The following is an 18,700-nucleotide window of genomic DNA, read 5'->3' on the forward strand; positions in this document are numbered from 1 at the left end:
TGATATGTGAACTCTTTTGTTTTTTAAGATTTATTTATTTGAAAGGCAGAGTTAGAGAGGCAGAGGCAGAGAGAGAGGTTTTCCATCTGCTGGTTCACACCCTGGATGACCACAACAGCCAGAGCCGCGCCAATCCGAAGCCAGGAGCCGGGAGCTTCTTCTGGGTTTCCCAAGTGGGTGTAGAGGCCCAATGACTTGGGCCATCTTCCATTGCTTTCCCAAGCCTAGAAGAAAGCTGGATCAGAAGTGGAGCAGCCGGGACTCGAACCGGCGCCCCCATGGGATGTCAGCACTGCAGGCGGCGGCTTTATCTGCTATACCACAGTGCCAGCCCCGATATGTGAACTCATAATGGTAAACTCATAATGTCTGGGTGGGGAATGGGGAAGGAAAGGGTCAGTTTCGGCTAGAGTTAGTGCTGCACAATGCCTGCCTGCCCTGCTAGTGGGGAAGTGGTTCCCCACACCCGACCCTGGACAAGGAAACCAGAAAGACTTCAAAGGCATCTCCTGCGCCTCTTATGAGGCCTGAAAGTATCGATTCGTTTGCTTGAGTCAAGGGAGCACTTCTGTTCTCTGCTCTGCTGGTCGTGAACTAGTGAGGCCGTGTGATGTGCCAGCATGTGATCAGGAGCGCATGATAAATGAGACCCAGACAGATGGGATGTGAGAGATGGGACTGCAGAGACAGGAATAAGGCCACCAAGCCTGATCCCCTGCAGAACAAAGGGTTCTCAAGCACCAGGAGGGGAAAGGCTTTGTAGACTTACCAGAGCTGGCTCTCCCTCACCAGGTGGCCATCTGGTAGAGCTGTTCCCTTTGAGCCCTGGAGCCTGGGAAGAGCCCCCGGTGGAGGGGGGCGGAGAAAAGGACTTGTGGGAAGGAAGGGGCGTGGACCAGTATGCCCAAGGTGGAGAGTGAATTAATGTTACTCCAGGCAGGGTGTTGAAGGGCCTCTACTTTCTCTGCCAGCATTTCTTCTGAATCTGTTTCACTGGGAATGAGGGGCTCGGAAACCCATTCCTGTGGCAATCACGGAGAGCTAGGCATAGGAGGTTTTGTCCATCTGGAGGGGCCCCGAGCTGGACCAGGCATTTCAGGAGAAGGGACGGGGCTGGGCCTCAGACTTCAGGCTGTGTAAGTCCAGGGATATTTGGGGGAACTCTGGCAGGATGTTCTGCCCTCCCCTGATAAGAGCCTCAGGCTGTGACAGAACCTAAGTTTACTTCTGTCTCTTGTGGAGGCAGCAGCTGTCGGATGGGCACCAATCAAGGAAGCCCTCATTTTCCCTGGGGAAGATGAGTAGGGACTGCCTGGTGAAGAGGGTAGGGGACAGAGGAAGGGGAGAATCAAGTCTGAAAAGAACCTGCTGGAAAAATTTTCCTTGGTCTGGATGTCAATTTATAACTTTTGAGAACTGAACAGAAGTTAAAAGGGAAATACCATGGAAGATAACGCAGTCAATTTAGTGCCGGGGAAGGGGAAAGGCAGATGCTCCTCCACTTACCGTGGGTTGTATCCTAAGAAACCCATCCTAAAAGAAAAACACTGCAGCTTGAGAATGCGTTTCGTACATCCAACCTACTGAGCATCATAGATTATAGCCTCGTCTGCCTTAACCATGCTGACATTAGCCTACAGTTAGGTAAAATAATTTAACACAAAACCTATTTTATAATAAAGTATTGGATATTGCATGCATACACAGTTGAGTATTTTGATGGTTGCAAAAACACAAACCAGAAGAACTGCTGGTAACACATGACCCTGTACAGTTATTGGTTGTTTACCCTGGTGACTGTGTGGCACACTGGGACTGTGGCCCACGCTGCTGCCATTGCCCGGTATTGTATGAGAGCATTATACCACATATTGCTAGCCTGGGAAAAGATGGACATTCAAAATTAAGAACAGTTCCCCCTGAATGTGTACTGCTCTCACACCACAGTAAAGTCAAAAAGTCTCTCCCTATCTGTAACTCTACCTCTCAAATAAATAAATAAATCTAAAAAAAAAAAATACAGCGAGCAGCAGAGACCTGAGATTTCAGAGAAAGCTGCAAAGAGTAGGGGTCATGCACCTTGTTGGAGGGCAGGACTTACTCAGGCACGTCTGAGCCGCCAGCACCCCAGTCCTTACACCCATCTCCTCCAGGAAGCCTGGAGTTGGGCCTGTGGATGGGGGGCGGGGTGGGGGAAGGTTGGGAGATCTTGATCTAGGGGGACTGTCGGGCCCGCCTTAGCAGGGAGCGGGAGAACCAGAGGAGGTAACTGAACTAACAAAAATATAATAAATTTTTTTCAGAACTATAGAAATTAACCAAAGACTTATATAAATCCAAAGAGTATTTGTCTAAGTGTTTGTGTTTTTTTTAACTTCTTAGCTGATTTAAAAAACAACTTCATAAAGCAATAATTTTAAATTAAAATTAACACAACAGAAGACAGTTGAGGAATGCATGGAAAACGACATAAGACAAATAGGAATTAAAAAAATTAAAAATGAATCTACCATTTGATGGAGCTATTCCACTTCTGGGACTATATATGAAGGAATTGATATCAGTATATGAACGAGACCCCATGCTTGTTGAAGCACTACTCTCAACAGCTGACAGAATCAACTTAAGTGTCCACAGACAGATGAATGGATAAAGAAAAGGTGGCATACATACACAGTGGACTATTATTCAGGCATAGAAGGACAAAATCCTGACATCGCAGCTAAATGGATGGAATTGGAGATTATTATATTAAGTGAAATGAGCCAGACACAGAAATATTGTATATTCTCCCTCTTACATGGAAATTAAAAAGTTTATCTAAACTTAGAACAGTGATTCCTAGACTGAGAAGGGCAGGGGAGGGGAGTGGAGGGAGGTCAGATAATGGGTCTGAAGCACCATACTGACACAGTACAGTGGAGTTCACAGTAATGTTATACACTGCAAACACAAGGAAAAGGAGATCGTAGGCTGGTTGCTTGGCTTGTTCGGTTTATGGAATGAATATGTAGTGAAGTACTGCACTATACCTCATAAACATGTTAATCAAAAACATTCAAGATTTATTTATTTGAAAAGCAGAGCCTCACGTACACACCCAGGGTTGGTGTGGGGAGGAGAGAGAGAGAGAGAGAGAGAGAATTTTCCATCCTTTTATTCACTCACCAAAGGAGAGCAACAGCCAGGTCTGGGCCAGGCTGAAGCCTAGAACCAGGAACTCAATCCTGGTGTCTCATATGAGTCCAAGTACTTGGGCCAGCATCTGCTGCCTTGTCAGGTGCATCAGCAGGAAGTTGAATTGGAAGCTGGATTGGAAGTGGAGCAGCTGGGACTCAGATTGGCATTCTGATATGGGATGCCAGTGTTGTGAGCGTCAGCTTAACCCGCTTAGTCACAATCTTGGCCCCAGTCAAAACTTTTGAATAATAAAATAATTTAAAACAAAAATCCTTAGGAATAAAAATAAAAACTCTTGGAGTTAATAAGCAAATTCAATATGGCTTCAGGATAAAAATCAATATGTACAAATCAGTTGTATTTCTAGATACTAGCAATGAACAATCCAAAAATGAAATTTAGGAGTTGTGGGCAATATGGCACCTCAAGTCCACATGGAGCTGTGAAGGGATGGGAGTGGCTGAAGCCAGGCAGCAGCAGGGGCCAGTGTCACCCTCTGACAGCTGCCTGGGCCCCGGCTACCCCACTTCTTTGGACTGCATTGGTGTCTTGTAGGATGGAACTCCACCCCCCACCCCCACCATATTCTTGGGGTCAGCCTCGGATTCTGATGAGTCTCTTGTCACAGACTGGGAGCTGCAGAATGCTCTTCTGGAGGGCTCCTGAAGTCAGGCCTCACTGTTGTGCAGTGAACAATGTGAAAGTGAAATAGTGGTGTCTGAATTCAGCCGTGATCTGGAATGGGTGGAAAGACTCGATGTGACCCTGGGTCCAGTGCACCTCAGTCAACATCTCAAACCAAGGACCAGGGAGCCCTTAATCCAGAAGATGACTTAGAGCAGGAGCTGGCTGTCCACCACCAGGCCCAGGCTGCAGTACTTGCAGTCACACCACCGCCACCATCTCCAGGTCCTTAGGAAGAGGCCTGTTGACTATTCTGCAGAAATAGCAAAGTCTGATCAGCAGATACAAAAGAGCTGACAGAGCAGCAGACTAAACAAGTTGCAACGGAGAAGCCTGAAAAGGCCAATATGGCAAGAATGTACAGACAGAGGTTTTTCGGAAGAGGCAGCTGTGGTGCAGCCAGTTAGGCTGCCACCTGCAAGGCCAGCATCCCATATAAGCGTTGGTTTGAGTCCCAGCCACTCCATTTCTGATCTAGTTCTTTGCTGATGCAAATGGGAAAGCAGCAGATATTCAGAGTGATGGGCCCTTGCACTCACGTGGGAGACCCAGATGAAGCTCCTGGCTCCTGGCTTTGGTCTGGCTCAGCCACAGCCATTTGGGGAGTGAACTAGCTGGATAGAAGATCTCTCTGTCTCTTGCTATGTCCCTGTCTCTATAACTCTACCTTTCAAAATTAACAAACAATTTTTTTTCTTTTTTTTTAAAGATTTATTTATTTATTTATTTGAAAGTCAGAGTTACATACAGTGAGAGAAGAGGCAGAGAGAGAGATAGATCTTCCATCTGATGGTTCACTCCCCAATTGGCTGTAACGGCCGGAGCTGCACCGATCTGAAGCCAGGAGCCAGGAGATTCCTCCGGGTCACCCATGCGGGTGCAGGGGCCCAAGGACTTGGGCCATCTTCTACTGCTTTCCCAGGCCATGGCAGAGAGCTGGATTGGAAGAGGGGCAGCCAGGACTAGAACTGGTGCCCATATGGGATGCTGGCGCTTCAGGCCAGGGTATCAACCCGCTGTACCACAGTGCAGGCCCCAATAATTTTTTTTAAAAAAAGGAAATTTAGAAAGCAATTCCATTTATTCATGAAGAACAAACTATTAAGCATAAATTTAACAAAAGAAGTGTTAATATTAACACACTAAAGACTACAGATATGAATATTACTGAAAGATTCTAGAAAACCTAAATATATGGAAAAATATCCCAGTTTCATGGATCAGAAGACTTAGTGTTCACCAAGTTAATCTACAGATTTGATGTAATCCCTATTACAATTACAGATACACCTTTTCCCAGAAATGGACAAGTTAAAGCCAAAATTCGTATGTAAATTCAAGGTACCCAGAATAACCAAAACAATTTTGAAAAAGACTAAAGCTGAGAGACTCACACTTGGCTTTACAATTCACTACAAAAGTACAAGAGTGTATGCTGCTGGCCTAGGACAGGCACATAGATCTATGGGACAGAGCGGGGAGCTCATAAACAAGCCAAGCGTCTAAGATCAGCTGATCTTCAACACGGTATGGAAACAATACGCTGGGTGAGAGAATAATAGTCTTTTCTGCAGATGGTGCAAGAATAAGTGGATATCCACATGGAAAGGAGTCTTACACAATACATAAAAATTAACTCACCATAGATCAGAATCTAACAATGAGCACTAAAACTATAAAGCTCCCAGAAAAATACACAAAAGTAAATCTCTGGCTGGCCTTGCGGCGCCGGCACACGGGGTTCTAGTCCTGGTTGGGGTGCTGGATTCTGTCCCGGTTGCCCCTCTTCCAGGCCAGCTCTCTGCTGTGGCCAGGGAGTGCAGTGGAGGATGGCCCAATTGCTTGGGCCCTGCACCCCATAGGAGACCAGGATAAATAACTGGATCCTGCCATCGGATCAGCACGGTGCGCCGGCCGCAGCGCGCTGGCTGTGGCGGCCATTGGAGGGTGAACCAACGGCAAAAGGAAGACCTTTCTCTCTGTCTCTCTCTCTCACTGTCCACTCTGCCTGTCAAAAACAAAAAACAAAAAACAACAAAAAACAAAAAACAAAAAAACAAACTTCCCCAAAGCCTTCCCCCCGCACCCCCTCCAACAAAAAAACAAAAAACAACCAGCTAAACAAACAAACAAAAAAGTAAATCTCTGTGACCTCAGATTATGTGATAATTTTGTAGACCTGACACTTAAAAGCACTTAACAACCAATGAAAACAATAGATATACTGACTTCATCAAACTGAAAACTAATGTATTAATGTATGGTCATGAAAATGAAAAGACAACTCACAGAACTAGAAAAAATATTTGCAAATAAAATCCAGGAAGAGTCTAGTATCCAGAATATATAAAAAGTTCTTTTTAAAAATTATTTTATTTATTTGAAAGACAGAGTTATAGAGAGAGCTTGAGACACAAAGAAAGAGAGAGAGAGAGAGAGAGAGGTCTTCCATCTGCTGGTTCACTCCCCAAATGGCCACAACAGCCAGAGCTGAGCTGATCTGAAGCTAGGAGCCAGGAGCTTCCTCCAGGTCTCCCACTCGGGTGCAGGGGCCCTGGGACTTGGGCCATCTTCTAACTGCTTTCCCAGATGCATTAGCAGAGAGCTGGTTCAGAAGTGGAGCAGCCAGGACTCGAACTGTTGCCCATATGGGATGCCAGTGCTGCAGGCTGGGGCACTTGCACCAAAGTGCCAGCCCCAAAACTTCTTAATTAAAATTCAACCATTTAAAGGCAAATAACCTAATAAAAATGAGCCAATAATTTGAATAGCCATTTCTCCAAGACGAAATGTGTCCAAAAAACTCATGCAAAGATGCTCATCTTTAGTCATTGAGGAAATGCAAATCAAAGTCATGAGATACTACACCAAACAGATGAGAATGGCTGCAATACAAGAGATAGTAACAAGTGCTAGTGAGGCTGCTGGAAACTCAACCCTTATAATTGCAGGTGAGGAAGTAAAACGGCACGGTGACTCTGGAGAATAGTTTGACAGTTCCTTAAAAAGTTAAAAACAGAATTTCTGTATGATATGACCAATCCTGGGACTTTATGTCCAAGAGAACTGAACACGTGTTCACACAGATACTTCTACATGAGTGTTTACAGTAGCATTACTTACAACACACAAAAAGTGATAACAACCCAAATGTTCACTAATTGATAAACAAACAAAATGGGGTATATTCATGTCTTGGAATATTATTTGGCCATAAAGAGTAATTTTGCAACATATTTGCTAAGTCAAAGAAGCCAGACAGAAAAGGCTACATGTTATGTTCCTACTTATTTGAAACGCCTAGAATAGGCAGCTCTATAGAGACAGAAAGTATACAACCAATGAAAACAATAGATATACTGGTTACCAGAGACTGGGGATGTAGGAACAGGGAGTAACTACTAATGCTCACAGAACTACTTTTCAGGGTGATGAAAACATTCTAGAATTAGATAGTTGTGATTGTCCTACAGTTTGTGAATATTCTAAGAAATGGTGCATGATATAGGGCTGGTGCAGCAGGTTGAGCTGCCTCCTGCAATCCTGGCATGCCTTGTCATTGGAGTGCTGGTTCTAGTCCTGGCTTTTCTGCTTGCAACCCAGTTCTCTGTTGATGTGCTTGGGAAGGAAGAAGATGGCCAAAGTCCTTGGGCCTCTGCCACCCATGTGGAAGACCTGGATGTAGTCCCTGGCTCCTTATTTCTGCCTGGTCCAGCCCTGGCAGTTACAGCCACTAGGGGAATGAACCAGCAGATAGAAGATCTATGTCTCTTCTTTTGTTACTCTACCTTTCAAATAATAATAAATCTTTGTTTTTTAAAAAAGGGTGAACTTCATGTTACATTCATTGTATCCCAATAAAGCAAACTTCAAAAGGGAATTTTTAAAAAGAGGGTGGAAGGGCACAATGACCATCTGTGGGAAAGAAAGATGCTATAAACATGTACCATTATTTGCATGTGCATAGAACAGTTTTGCTAGGATACACAAAGAAGTGATAACGGCTGGTGCCGCGGCTCACTAGGCTAATCCTCCGCCTTGCGGCGCCGGCACACCAGGTTCTAGTCCCAGTCGGGGCGCCAGATTCTGTCTCGGTTGCCCCTCTTCCAGGCCAGCTCTCTGCTGTGGCCAGGGAGTGCAGTGGAGGATGGCCCAAGTCCTTGGGCCCTGTACCCCATGGGAAACCAGGATAAGTACCTGGCTCCTGCCATCGGATCAGCGCAGCGCACCGGCCGCAGCAGCCATTGGAGGGTGAACCAATGGCAAAAGGAAGACCTTACTCTCTGTCTCTCTCTCACTATCCACTCTGCCTGTAAAAAAAAAAAAAAAAAAAAAAAAAAAGAAGTGATAACGACGATTACCTCTTAGGAAAGCAACTGATAGTAGAAGACAAGAAAGGAATATCACTGTTACACATTTTTGTTCATTTTGAATTTTTTATCATATAAATGTAGTTATCTACTTTAAAATATAAAAACTGAAGTGATAATATTTACTGAGTACTTACTATTGCCAGGTTTGATCTATGGGCTTTACATCCATTTTGTTTTCACAATGACATTCTTCTGTATGATTTTTAATCTTCATTTGCAGAAAAGGAAACTGAGGCATATGGTCAATTATATGCCCAAACTAACACAGCTAATGACAAGCAGAGTTAAAATTTGAACTCAGGGGTGGGCGTTGTAGTGTACTGGGTTAAGCTGTGGCTTGGAACACCTACATCCCCTATCAGAGTGTTGGTTCAAATCCTGGAAACTCTGCCTCCCATCCCAGTTTCCTGCTAATGTGCCTACCAAGGCAGCAGTTGGTGGCTTAAGGGCTTAGGTCTGTGCCCACACTGCAGACGCAGATGGAGTTCTGGACTTCTGGCTTTAGTCTGGCCCGGTCCTGGTGGCTGCTGCAGGCATTTGGGGAGTAAACCAGAGGATGGAAGATTTGTCTTTCCCTAGTAGTCACTATGCCTTTCAAATCAATTAATCAATGTTAAAAAAAAAAAAAAAAACTGAACTCAGCTGGTCTAGCTCTAACATCCTTGCTTTTGATGCTACTCTACATTGCCTCTCAGAAGTCTGAAGGTGTGGAGGAAATAGCAGAGGGGAATGTGCTTAAGGAGAAAGGAAGGAGGCAGTGAGATCAGGGAGAAAAACATTTGAAAGAGAACAGTAAAGACTCGGTATAGGCTACTTTACTCACAGATAGGTCCCATGATGCCTAGTATATATGTATAGCCTAGTGGCTAACAGCATAAACTTGGATCAAACCTGAATTAGAACCCTAGTTCTTTCATTTCATGGCTGTGTCTGCTGGGATAAAACCTTTCTAAGCTTTTATTTCTTCATCTATAATGTGGGATAATAACAGTACTTGCTTCAAAAAGTCAATATAAAATTTTAAAGAATGTATTTCAAGTACAGAGTAAGTAAACAATAAATGGTAGTCACTATAGCATTAGTTACTTAATTCTATAGGCATTAAAAAATCAGTAGGAAGAATATATTCTGAGGAAGAAACACCATCAAACAGATTAAAGCCAAAGATGGCAGCTCCAAAAGGGGAGAAGAAAAAAGAAGCAGGCTTGAGTTATACACACTCTGGCAAGTTCAGTTTCACTTGGGAATGCTCATAAGAGAACTGGATTTCCACAGCCCTGTGTGCCTCTCAAAAGACTCCCGGACATCTAAAAAACCCATTACCACATTTGTGCCAACAGAGGGCAAGGCCACAGCACATGCACTGCTGCACGTCATAAGTAATGGCATCCTCTTTATCAGGCTGTGCTTTCCATCTGCTAATGGATCTCTCCTTAGATAAAAGGGAATCAGGACCTCAAAGCCACCCAGCACTTCTCTCTACCTCTGTTTCCAACCTCTGCTACAGCTGTGCTAGTGACCAAGAGTTAAAAAAAAGATCTGTGCATCATGCTTCAGAAACATAGGCCTTTATTTTGACAAAGATATAGATAGCAGTGATTGTAAAAGGCTAGTATATTCAATATGTACACTATACAGTATCTTAAAAAGGAGAATCTGGGGCATTTCCTTGTGCTATATACAATAACCATGGTCCCTTCAGATGTTGGTTAGCTTTAACATACACATTCTTGAGTTTCTTCTGTACCCTTATTCTCCTTGACATCAGCCACTTTGTTAAATCCTGAAAATAGAGTATCACAAACACAAAGAATGTCCTTAGCAGTTACAAATTCAACTCACGGCCCTGGGAAAAGCAATATGCAAATCCCAGAGGCAAGGAACTATTCTTTCTATTCCTCTTTTGCTTACATCTTACTTTACTGTCATAGACATTATATTCTAAAACCTTCTTCTCCCAAGTGACCATCAGCTACTCCAAGGAAACAACACAGTTATTCAGGCTGGGGCCAAGGAAGAACTTTCTATGCTGAAGAGTTACAGATGCTGAATCAAAGGGCAGAGAGAGACTGAAGAAGCTGCTTTGCATAAGGGATTCCTGCCTGTCTAGACTGGGTCTAGCCACAGGGAAAGAACCAAGCTTCTCTCGGGAGCGAAGACTAACTCCTTACATCTGTGGGTCCCTTTTTACTTTACAGGTATAGCCTTTGACTGCTTCTAAGACTCTGATATTGGTTTCTTACATCTGCCATATAAGAGTTCCAGGAAAGAATGCTTACTCTGTAATCCTAAATTTCTTCCAGAAGGGTTGTTTTCTTCCAGGAATTCTTCCTCTATCAAAATCTTGGTCAAGCAGGTGTCCAAAGGTCTGATGATATTAGTCAAGAACATGGATTCTCTCTTTCCATACCTCATTACGGAGGCCTTAAGCTCAGAGACCCACTGGTGGTAGACAGGGCAGGTCACACATCGAGAGAAGAACTCCTTGAAGTACTGCAAGGAGAAGGTGTATTAGCTCTGAGATAGCACTTTCTTCCCTACACGCCTTTTCATCAGGACTTATAGTGGTCTCCACTGAGCACACCTCACGCAGAGCTGGGGTAACAGGGAGGCAAAGAAGGTCTGGAGTATTGGTTTTGGGACACAGAGGAATTAGAATGTGTTTTAGATTCTGAAGGCAGGACTGTAGGGACAAGTTGTCATATTACAGACTGTGCCAGAGAGGAAGAGCTGTTGGGAAGGGCTAAATGTACACATTTTAATGATATTAGGTAGTAGCTTTGCAAAGGTGGAAAGTTAAGGAACCAAACCCAAACCCAGATGCAGGCATATTTAGAGGAGTACAGGATGTAGACAGAAATTTCCTAGGTGGAGAAACAAAGAGGTCAAGGAAGAAAGAGAGGTAGCCCATTGAGAAGACAAGCAAGGGAGAATCAGGGGTGGCAGAAAGATTACTAGAGGGTGTAACTAGAGGGGTTAGGTGTTAGTTGAATGACAATAAGAGAAACAAGTACCTTGAGGGTTTGGCTATGATTCTCTGGGGAAATGCGTGTGAAGACACCTCCTGGCATCTTCTGTAACATTAGCACACGGCACTCTAGGAATCGGACAAAGCCATGTGAACCAAATAATGAGGCGTTGGTTCTTTTCACCAACTGGCAAGCCTTGGAGAAGTGGTATTCAAACAAGCCCCACTGCAAGTCCTGGGCAAACCTGGAGGGAAAGAGTTAGAAGTGTCAGCTCTACCTCCTGCCTACCAATCATGGCTGCTTCATAAAATCATTACTTCTTCAAGGCTCTTAGACTTCCTGGATATAGTCAGAACTGTGATACTAGAAAGTGGTATAGAGCATCAACATACAAGGAGACCAAAGATACTCAACCTTGCCATGAGTTACTCTAGCACATAAATGTTACCCTAAACTTAACCCTCAAGCAATAGGCCCAAACCTACAAAGGGATAAGAATACTTCCAGTAAGATAGAAGGGGACAAGAGGTAAATAGCCTTTGACAGTTGGTTAGAGATGTTGGAGAGTCCTGGAAATACGTGTGGGGGTGGGATGGCTTAAATGACTTCTTTATACTCCTACTCATTACCACAGATCGTGAGTGAAGCATTACCACATGGCCAAGGAGGAGTGAACCCCCAGCATGACATTGCTCTGAGAAGAAAGAACACAGCTGTGCTCGTAGTGCTGGATGAAACGCAGACACTCGCCAAAGGGCCGACACAGCAATCCTGTGGACAGAGACGGTAACCATTCTAGTATATGCTGCCAACGTAGGAACCTGGGTATGCAAAGTGTGTGGCACAGGGGAGAAAATGAGATCTGAAAGGCAGGTTACTCCTGAATTATAACCTGGTTCTCAGGTTTCAAAAGACAGGCACCAGGAGAACAGGTCATGCATGAGGGACAGGCTTGTGACTGTCTGTGTTCAAACCTTGGGCCCCATTGGAAGTGTGAATCCCTCAGGAGTACAGCAGAGCCTTATGCAAATTTACCTTTTCCATACAGCAGCAGATCTAAGCAAGCAGAATAGAAGCAAGCCAGGCCAAGGACATCATGACCTTGGGAAATGAGGCCCCACTGACTCTCCAGCACATGGACACACAGATCAAATCTGCCAAGAGACAGAGCTGCTGAGACCAGTGAGGGAGTAGGGCAGGATGGTAGAGGAATGGAGGGGATCTTATAGCTTCAGAGCAGTCTAACACCCTCACAGATGTCTTCTTAAGAGCTCTATTTATTTATATAAGGAACATCTGTGCCTGGGAGACTTGGTTCTGGTTAAAGGAGGCAAAAAAGAAAAAAAGGAAGTTTGTTCCTGGGCCCCAGGTACTAAGGAGTATGTAGTGGCTCGGGCTCTGCATTTCCCCCTCTGACCTCACCTCTACCCTTCGCATCATCCATTCTGGGGCTGGGAAAGGCAGCCTGGATGTGGAGATGGAAATGCATCTCCTTCTCCACTATGAACTTTTCAGGGAGCCCATCCCTTCCCCGACTCTCTCACCCCCATCCCCTCCCCCAGGAAACTGTAAGTACAAAGGAGAGAAAATGATCTCCATACTTCTTCTTCAGAAATGCGGCTCTGAAGAGAATGGAGAGGACCAGGTTCTCCAGAGCTGGTTTCTTGAGGTATCTGCATATCTCATGAGCTTGAAAACCTAAAGGTTAAACAGCACCCTGTGTGAGGTCTAGCTGAGAATCTGGACTTCCTAAAAGCCCACTGCCCCATGCCCCATTACCCAGCTTGATGGAGAAATCAAGATGGCCAAGGCACAGCTTGGTGTAGGCCAAAGCCTGCATGAGCTGAGCCATGGCCAACAATCCCTCCCTGGAGAACCAACACAGGCTGCTTTTCTCAATGGCCATCTTCTCACAGTGCAGCCACTTATCCCTGTTGCCCATGTTCTGGGAGTACTGGGAGAGGTCCACATAGGTAGAGACAACCTGCAGGACAACAAAGATGGGTCAAAAGATTCCCACTGTACATTCATGTGACATTTCCATTTTGTCCCTTTCCCATGTAACAGTCTATCATGGAAGCTTGCTGCTCACTCAATATGGACTCCTAGTGTCCCTACCTACTCGCCTCCACTCCACCTGGAAAACACGCTCCTTTCCACACCTATGCTTTTAATGTGATCATTCTCACTGCTTGCTCACTAAACACATCACTTTCTCTACATACCCATTTTCTTCTGCTCTAATCCACAACTTCACCCTTCAACACACTGACCAAACTACCTGTTTGTGGGGAGCAACCCGGACTGGACTGAGTTACTGGAATTAAGACTTATTCTATGCATCTGCTCTCCCACAATATGGCGCTGGGAGAGGAGGCAACAGCTTCTACACAGCTGCCTCTTGCCAACTTGAGTGATGACCTCCAGGAGCTGATCCTGCTCCTGATTGGAGGAGAGCAGCGTACTCGGCGTGTGGGCAGCCGAGTTAGGATTGGTGGAAGAGGACTATAAAGGAGGAGAGAGACGGCATGCACCAGGAACATCTAAGGGGAACATCTAGCTGAAGGAACACCTGTGCAGCCCCCGAGAGAGCCGGCAGGTGGTGTGCCGCTCCCCTGCGGAAGTGGGGAAAGTGGCCAGGGGGAACCGCCCTTCCACGGAGGTGGAAGGGACAGTAGCCAACCCGGGAAGAACCAGCAGCGAACCCGGGGAGGGCCGAGCAGACGAAAGAACAACGCAGGGTCCTGTGTCGTTCCTCCACGAAGACGGGGAGCGACACCTGTTCTTTGTTTTTCTTCCTGAAGGCCTGATTCTTGCTTAGAATTCTTCAGAGCTGCTACCTGGATCTCTGTTATAGCATGTGCACTTTGACATAGCTAACGGCTTTCTTCTTGAAATACTGTCTTATTTAGGTTTGCAGGACACCATGCTCTCTTGGTTTTCCTCCTGTCTCCCTGGCAACTTATTCTGTTTCTTTTGCTGTTTTTCTCATCACCCTGACCTTTTAACAAGAGGCTGTAAACTCAATGCATGAACCTCTTTTCTATGCTCATTCCCTGAATGTTCTTTCCCCAGTTTCATGGTTCTAAATAACTTACACACTGATAACTCCCATATTTCTATTCCTAGCTCAGACTTCTCTTGTGAACCAACCCCCAGAGTCAGACATTCAACTGCCTACCTACATCACAGCTCCACTTGATGTCTAACAGGCTTCTCAAATGAAACCCGTTTACAGCCTAGCTCCCCATCTGCTGCCAGATCTACTCCTGCTGCAGACATTCTCATTCCAAGTAAGAGCTCCTTCTGAAAGTTCAGGTCATGAAGGCTGGGATTATCTTTGACTCTTCTTTTTCTCTCACATCCCAGATTGGATCCATGAGTAAATCCTGCTGGCTCTATCTTGACAGAACACCCTGCTTCCCACTTCTTCTGCCACTACCACAGGTCAGGCCACCACCAACTCTTGCCTAGATAATTGCAATAGACTCTTAACTGGTCTTCCTGTTTCCCTTTAGCCCCCTTCCATGTATTATCAACGAAGAAGCCATAATGATCATATTAAAATAAAAGTAGATCCTGTCAGCCCTCTTTTCAGAATCTTCAATGGCTTCCCATCTACAGGAGCCTACAGCGCCTGTACCATCTGCCATTCTACCCCATCCCAGTCTGTCTGGCCCTCATCTTCTAGCTCCCTCCCCATCTCTCCAACCCCTCTAGTCACATTGGCCCCTTCATTGTTCCTCAGACATGGAGGACATGCCTTGTGCATGCATTGTACCTCTGCCTGAACACTCTTCTCTCTTTACCTCCCTTAGATGCTTGTCCTGCTCAATGAGACTCTCTCCATTCACCTTGTTTAAAACTGTAGCCCCCAACCTCACAGAACTCTGTCTCCCTGCCTCCACTGAATGTTCATCATTGCATTTGTTATGACCTAATATGGTATATATTTTGCTCAATTTAAACATACTACATAAGTTTCTCTGCCTGACACATAATAGGTGTTCATCAAATATTTATTGAATACCTGAATAAAAGAAGACAGACAATAAAGTTAAAAGACACATTTCTTTTCTCCTAAGTCGGCAATCCTGATCCTTTATTAGATCATGGATTTCTTTGGGAATCTGATGAAAGCTATGCCCTGTCCCTACCTCCTACCACCTCCCAAATAGTCTTTTGAACATACACATACAATTCTACATTTATTTCAGGGAGTTCACAGATAAGCCCACAACTGGAAACCCATCTATAAACTGTTATTGAGAAACCCTACTCAAATAAAGATCAGTGGTGTCCTGTTAAGTCTAGGCTATTGGGGAGCCACAATAAAATCAGGAAGTTGGCAGGATCTTTCTCCCCAGAACTTGAAGTTTCTGAGGGACGTTCAGAAATAAAGCAAGGACTGCTCACCTGGGCTTCATTTGCAAACTCCTCAGCTGAATTCTTCTGCATAAGAGTGGCCAGAGAGGCAAACCTGCGGTTGCTAGCTGTGGCCTCAAGGCTATAGAGCTGCCAAAGCAGAGAGAGGCAATGTACTCGCTGCTGGAGGACGGCCAACTTCTTCTTACTGCTATGAAACACAAGGTGATTAGCACACCCTTATTCCTCACCAATGCCTACCTTTCCTTCCCCACAAGAGTTCTAAGTCTAATCATGATGGGACCATCTACAGACTTTCAAACTCAGAAATATTCCTAGAATCCCACTGCTCCTTGTTAAGTTCTTGGGAGTTTTATACCTCAATAAGGCAAAGAGGCGCCTAGTTGAGGCAGGAGAGTTTTACTGAAAACAGACTATCGGAAAAAATGATGGGGGGGGGGGGAGGGGAATATACTTGGACAGTGAGAGGGGACTGAGAGAAGGCTCAGCCCCTGGGGTGAAGGGCAGTTTCTTTTTCTACTCCAGGCCTGGGAATAGGTCATGTATATGTGCAAAGATCCCCATCCACAGTGATAAGGTGGGCCTATGATGGATGCCGTTATCAGCCGAGGATATCCCAGGTAGGCAGGCTGCTAAAGGTGCCAGAGCCAGAATCTTAGGCCATAAAATTCCACCTAGAAATGCTCAGGGTCCTTCCTAATTGGGCTCAGTTTGCCAGGTGTAAAGTTAACTACTTGTGTCCTAGTTACTGAGCAAGTCCTAACACTCCTAATCCCATATGCCATTCCTCTTGATCAGGAAAAGTTCAGAGACAGATTTTTATTCATTCTTTGAATTACTATTTGCTACATTTAACTGGCTGGGGGAAAAAGGTGGGATAACTAGAGCAGTTATATACTTAGCTGTAACAATGGGTAGAGGTTTGAGGATACTTCAAAAAGTAGGAAAAAGGGAATCAGAAGATAAGTTGACTTTGGTGCTAAAAAAATTGTAACCCACGCGTAGGTTTTTCACATTATGCATTTACACAAACTTTTTAAATACCTTTTTATATGCTTATACTTTCTTACATACGTGAAGGTTACTTGACAGTAAGAAAAACAGGAGTCATGGGTCGATACCACAAAGTTCCAGGCTAGTTTAGCTACATTTCTCTGTTGACTCTAAAAGGAACTAGGACAATGTGCAGGTTTCTCACTTCTCACGGGGGTTGCTTGGACGTTGGGTCAGAGAACAGGAATACCAATATTTCTCCAGGAATGTCTTGAAAAAGACACCAAACCAGGTCCAAGGGAAGTGCCTTTTCAGCAGTCGAAGGGCTTCTCTAGCCAATTTTTTGGCCAAAGTGATCTGTCCCATGTTAAAACAGACCTGGAGATGGGCAAAGAAGAAACAGTAATCTAACTGTGGGAAGAGAACTATGGGTAAGGTTTTGATAGAACACACTGGCTCTTTTCATGTTGAGATGTGTATCTGGGGTCACTGAAGTGCTAGAATGAACTGGGTTAGAGAACAGCCCCATCAGCAGTTCCACTAACAGGCACTAGTAGAGCCATAAGCAGTTAAGGGGTGAGAAGACAGGATTACGGAGAAAGTACCCTCCTCTCTCATTTTCCACATGTTTCTCAGGGGGCAGCAGAGGGTGGCTGTGATTTAGAAAGTGATGCTGCTAGATTGAGAAGGGGTCATCCTTGGAGGAAACTGAGATGCTCAGATGCATTGGAAAGCATGTAAAGTATCACTAAATCCTGAATCTCTTCTCTGAATAGGGTACACAGTGGACGGGTGAGTGGGAGCTGGGAAGCTAGCTTGGCATTACCATATACTTCCACATTCTAAGGACAGACCCACCAAGAAAGTGAGAAAGTCCATGTGATTCTCCAACAGTCTTGAGAGGACTGTATAATAACTTCTGATAAAGGGAAAAAATATTTAACTTTGTTTCAAAAACCTCTTGGTTGAAGCACAAATAATTTTATGCTGTTGACAACTATATTCCCTTTGGCTTTCAAAGGCATTATACACATTAAGCTTATTCTCCTAACCAGAGTATTTAAGGTTTACATCAAGATTAGATTGTATGTAAGTCAATGAGCAAAGGATATGAATGGACAATTCATAGGAATATAAATGACCAATATGACCACTTTTTTTATTGTTACTTTTTATTTTGTATTTCCTTTTATTCTTTGTTCTTTTTCTTTTCTCTTCTTCATACTATATGTTGAACTCTTTATGTAACATAGTTAATCATATGTATGTTAATTCAATTGGAAAAAGATCCCAGTAAAAAATAAGAGGGGGAATAAAAGAGGGAGGAGATCGTCTATAACTGTAAAGCAGTATAGTTCTGCATACAGTCCTACAGACTTATTTCTAAGGGTACAGCCTAAAAACCTGCCATGGGATTCCAAACCCATTAAAATCGGTGGTATAAATGCCATCTTAATTGTTAAAATGATCATATTAAATGTTAGTCAACATATAGAAAGGTTTAAGTGTAAAAGTGATCATATAAATAACATCAAGTGCCTGGTAATAATAATAGACAGAATTAAAAAGGAAGGAATGTCCAATATGGGAAGCAGTCCACACAGCAGACTTCTAGAATGGCATTCACTGTAGATAACACTCTAACCTCAGAATCAACCCTTAAGGCTTCCTGGTCTGTGAGAGCATTTCAGGCATGGGAAGCCAAGATTCTGTGGCAAAAAATGGAAAGAAGGGGCCATCAAAGGATGTACTTTTCTCTGAAGGGAGGAGAGAACACCCACTTTGCTTATGGTCATGTCCAAATTCTGATGGAGTCTATGATCACAAAAGGCTTCCATAGCCTTGACAGCCCATGGCAAGAGCCTCGGGTGATCACTGATGTCATAAATAAGAGTTTTAATTGTTAAAGGAACAATAGAAGTCACTGTGCACTGACTCCCCATGTAGGACCTCCGTCCTTGATAAGTTGTACTATGAGAATTAACTGCAAATCTTGTTCTCAAACTGTACTCTATATGTTGTGTGTGTGTGTGTGTGTGTGTGTGTGAAATCAGTGCTTAACATGGAGTTGTTCCTCCATATATAAAATCAAACTAAAAATGAACCATGATGAAG

At 44.3% G+C, this 18,700-nt stretch overlaps 1 protein-coding gene across 9 annotated transcripts in view; it reads right to left on the bottom strand.

Annotated features, from left to right (window-relative positions):
* Positions 1 to 9,789: 9,789 nt before the first annotated feature.
* LOC100348238 (adenylate cyclase type 10) overlaps positions 9,790 to 18,700 on the bottom strand; it is a 44,303-nt gene continuing 35,392 nt past the window's right edge. For 4 of the 9 annotated variants that reach the window (XM_008262894.5, XM_008262893.5, XM_089333239.1 and 1 more), the window contains 9 exons: positions 16,791 to 16,963; positions 15,623 to 15,782; positions 12,986 to 13,190; positions 12,808 to 12,904; positions 12,242 to 12,360; positions 11,860 to 11,977; positions 11,252 to 11,450; positions 10,517 to 10,730; positions 9,790 to 10,020 (listed from right to left, as the gene is read on the bottom strand). In XM_008262894.5, the coding sequence (XP_008261116.2) occupies positions 9,953 to 10,020; positions 10,517 to 10,730; positions 11,252 to 11,450; positions 11,860 to 11,977; positions 12,242 to 12,360; positions 12,808 to 12,904; positions 12,986 to 13,190; positions 15,623 to 15,782; positions 16,791 to 16,963 (1,353 nt within the window). In that variant the 3' untranslated portion in view covers positions 9,790 to 9,952. Of the gene's footprint in view, positions 10,021 to 10,516; positions 10,731 to 11,251; positions 11,451 to 11,859; positions 11,978 to 12,241; positions 12,361 to 12,807; positions 12,905 to 12,985; positions 13,191 to 15,622; positions 15,783 to 16,790; positions 16,964 to 18,700 lie in introns of those variants that run through there. The other 5 variants (XM_017345107.4, XR_016234077.1, XR_016234081.1 and 2 more) reach the window with 5 other exon arrangements.

The sequence above is a fragment of the Oryctolagus cuniculus genome, chromosome 5, assembly GCF_051225735.1.
Source record: "Oryctolagus cuniculus isolate XC-2025 breed Fujian yellow rabbit chromosome 5, ASM5122573v1, whole genome shotgun sequence".
Classification (NCBI taxonomy): Eukaryota; Metazoa; Chordata; class Mammalia; order Lagomorpha; family Leporidae; genus Oryctolagus; species Oryctolagus cuniculus.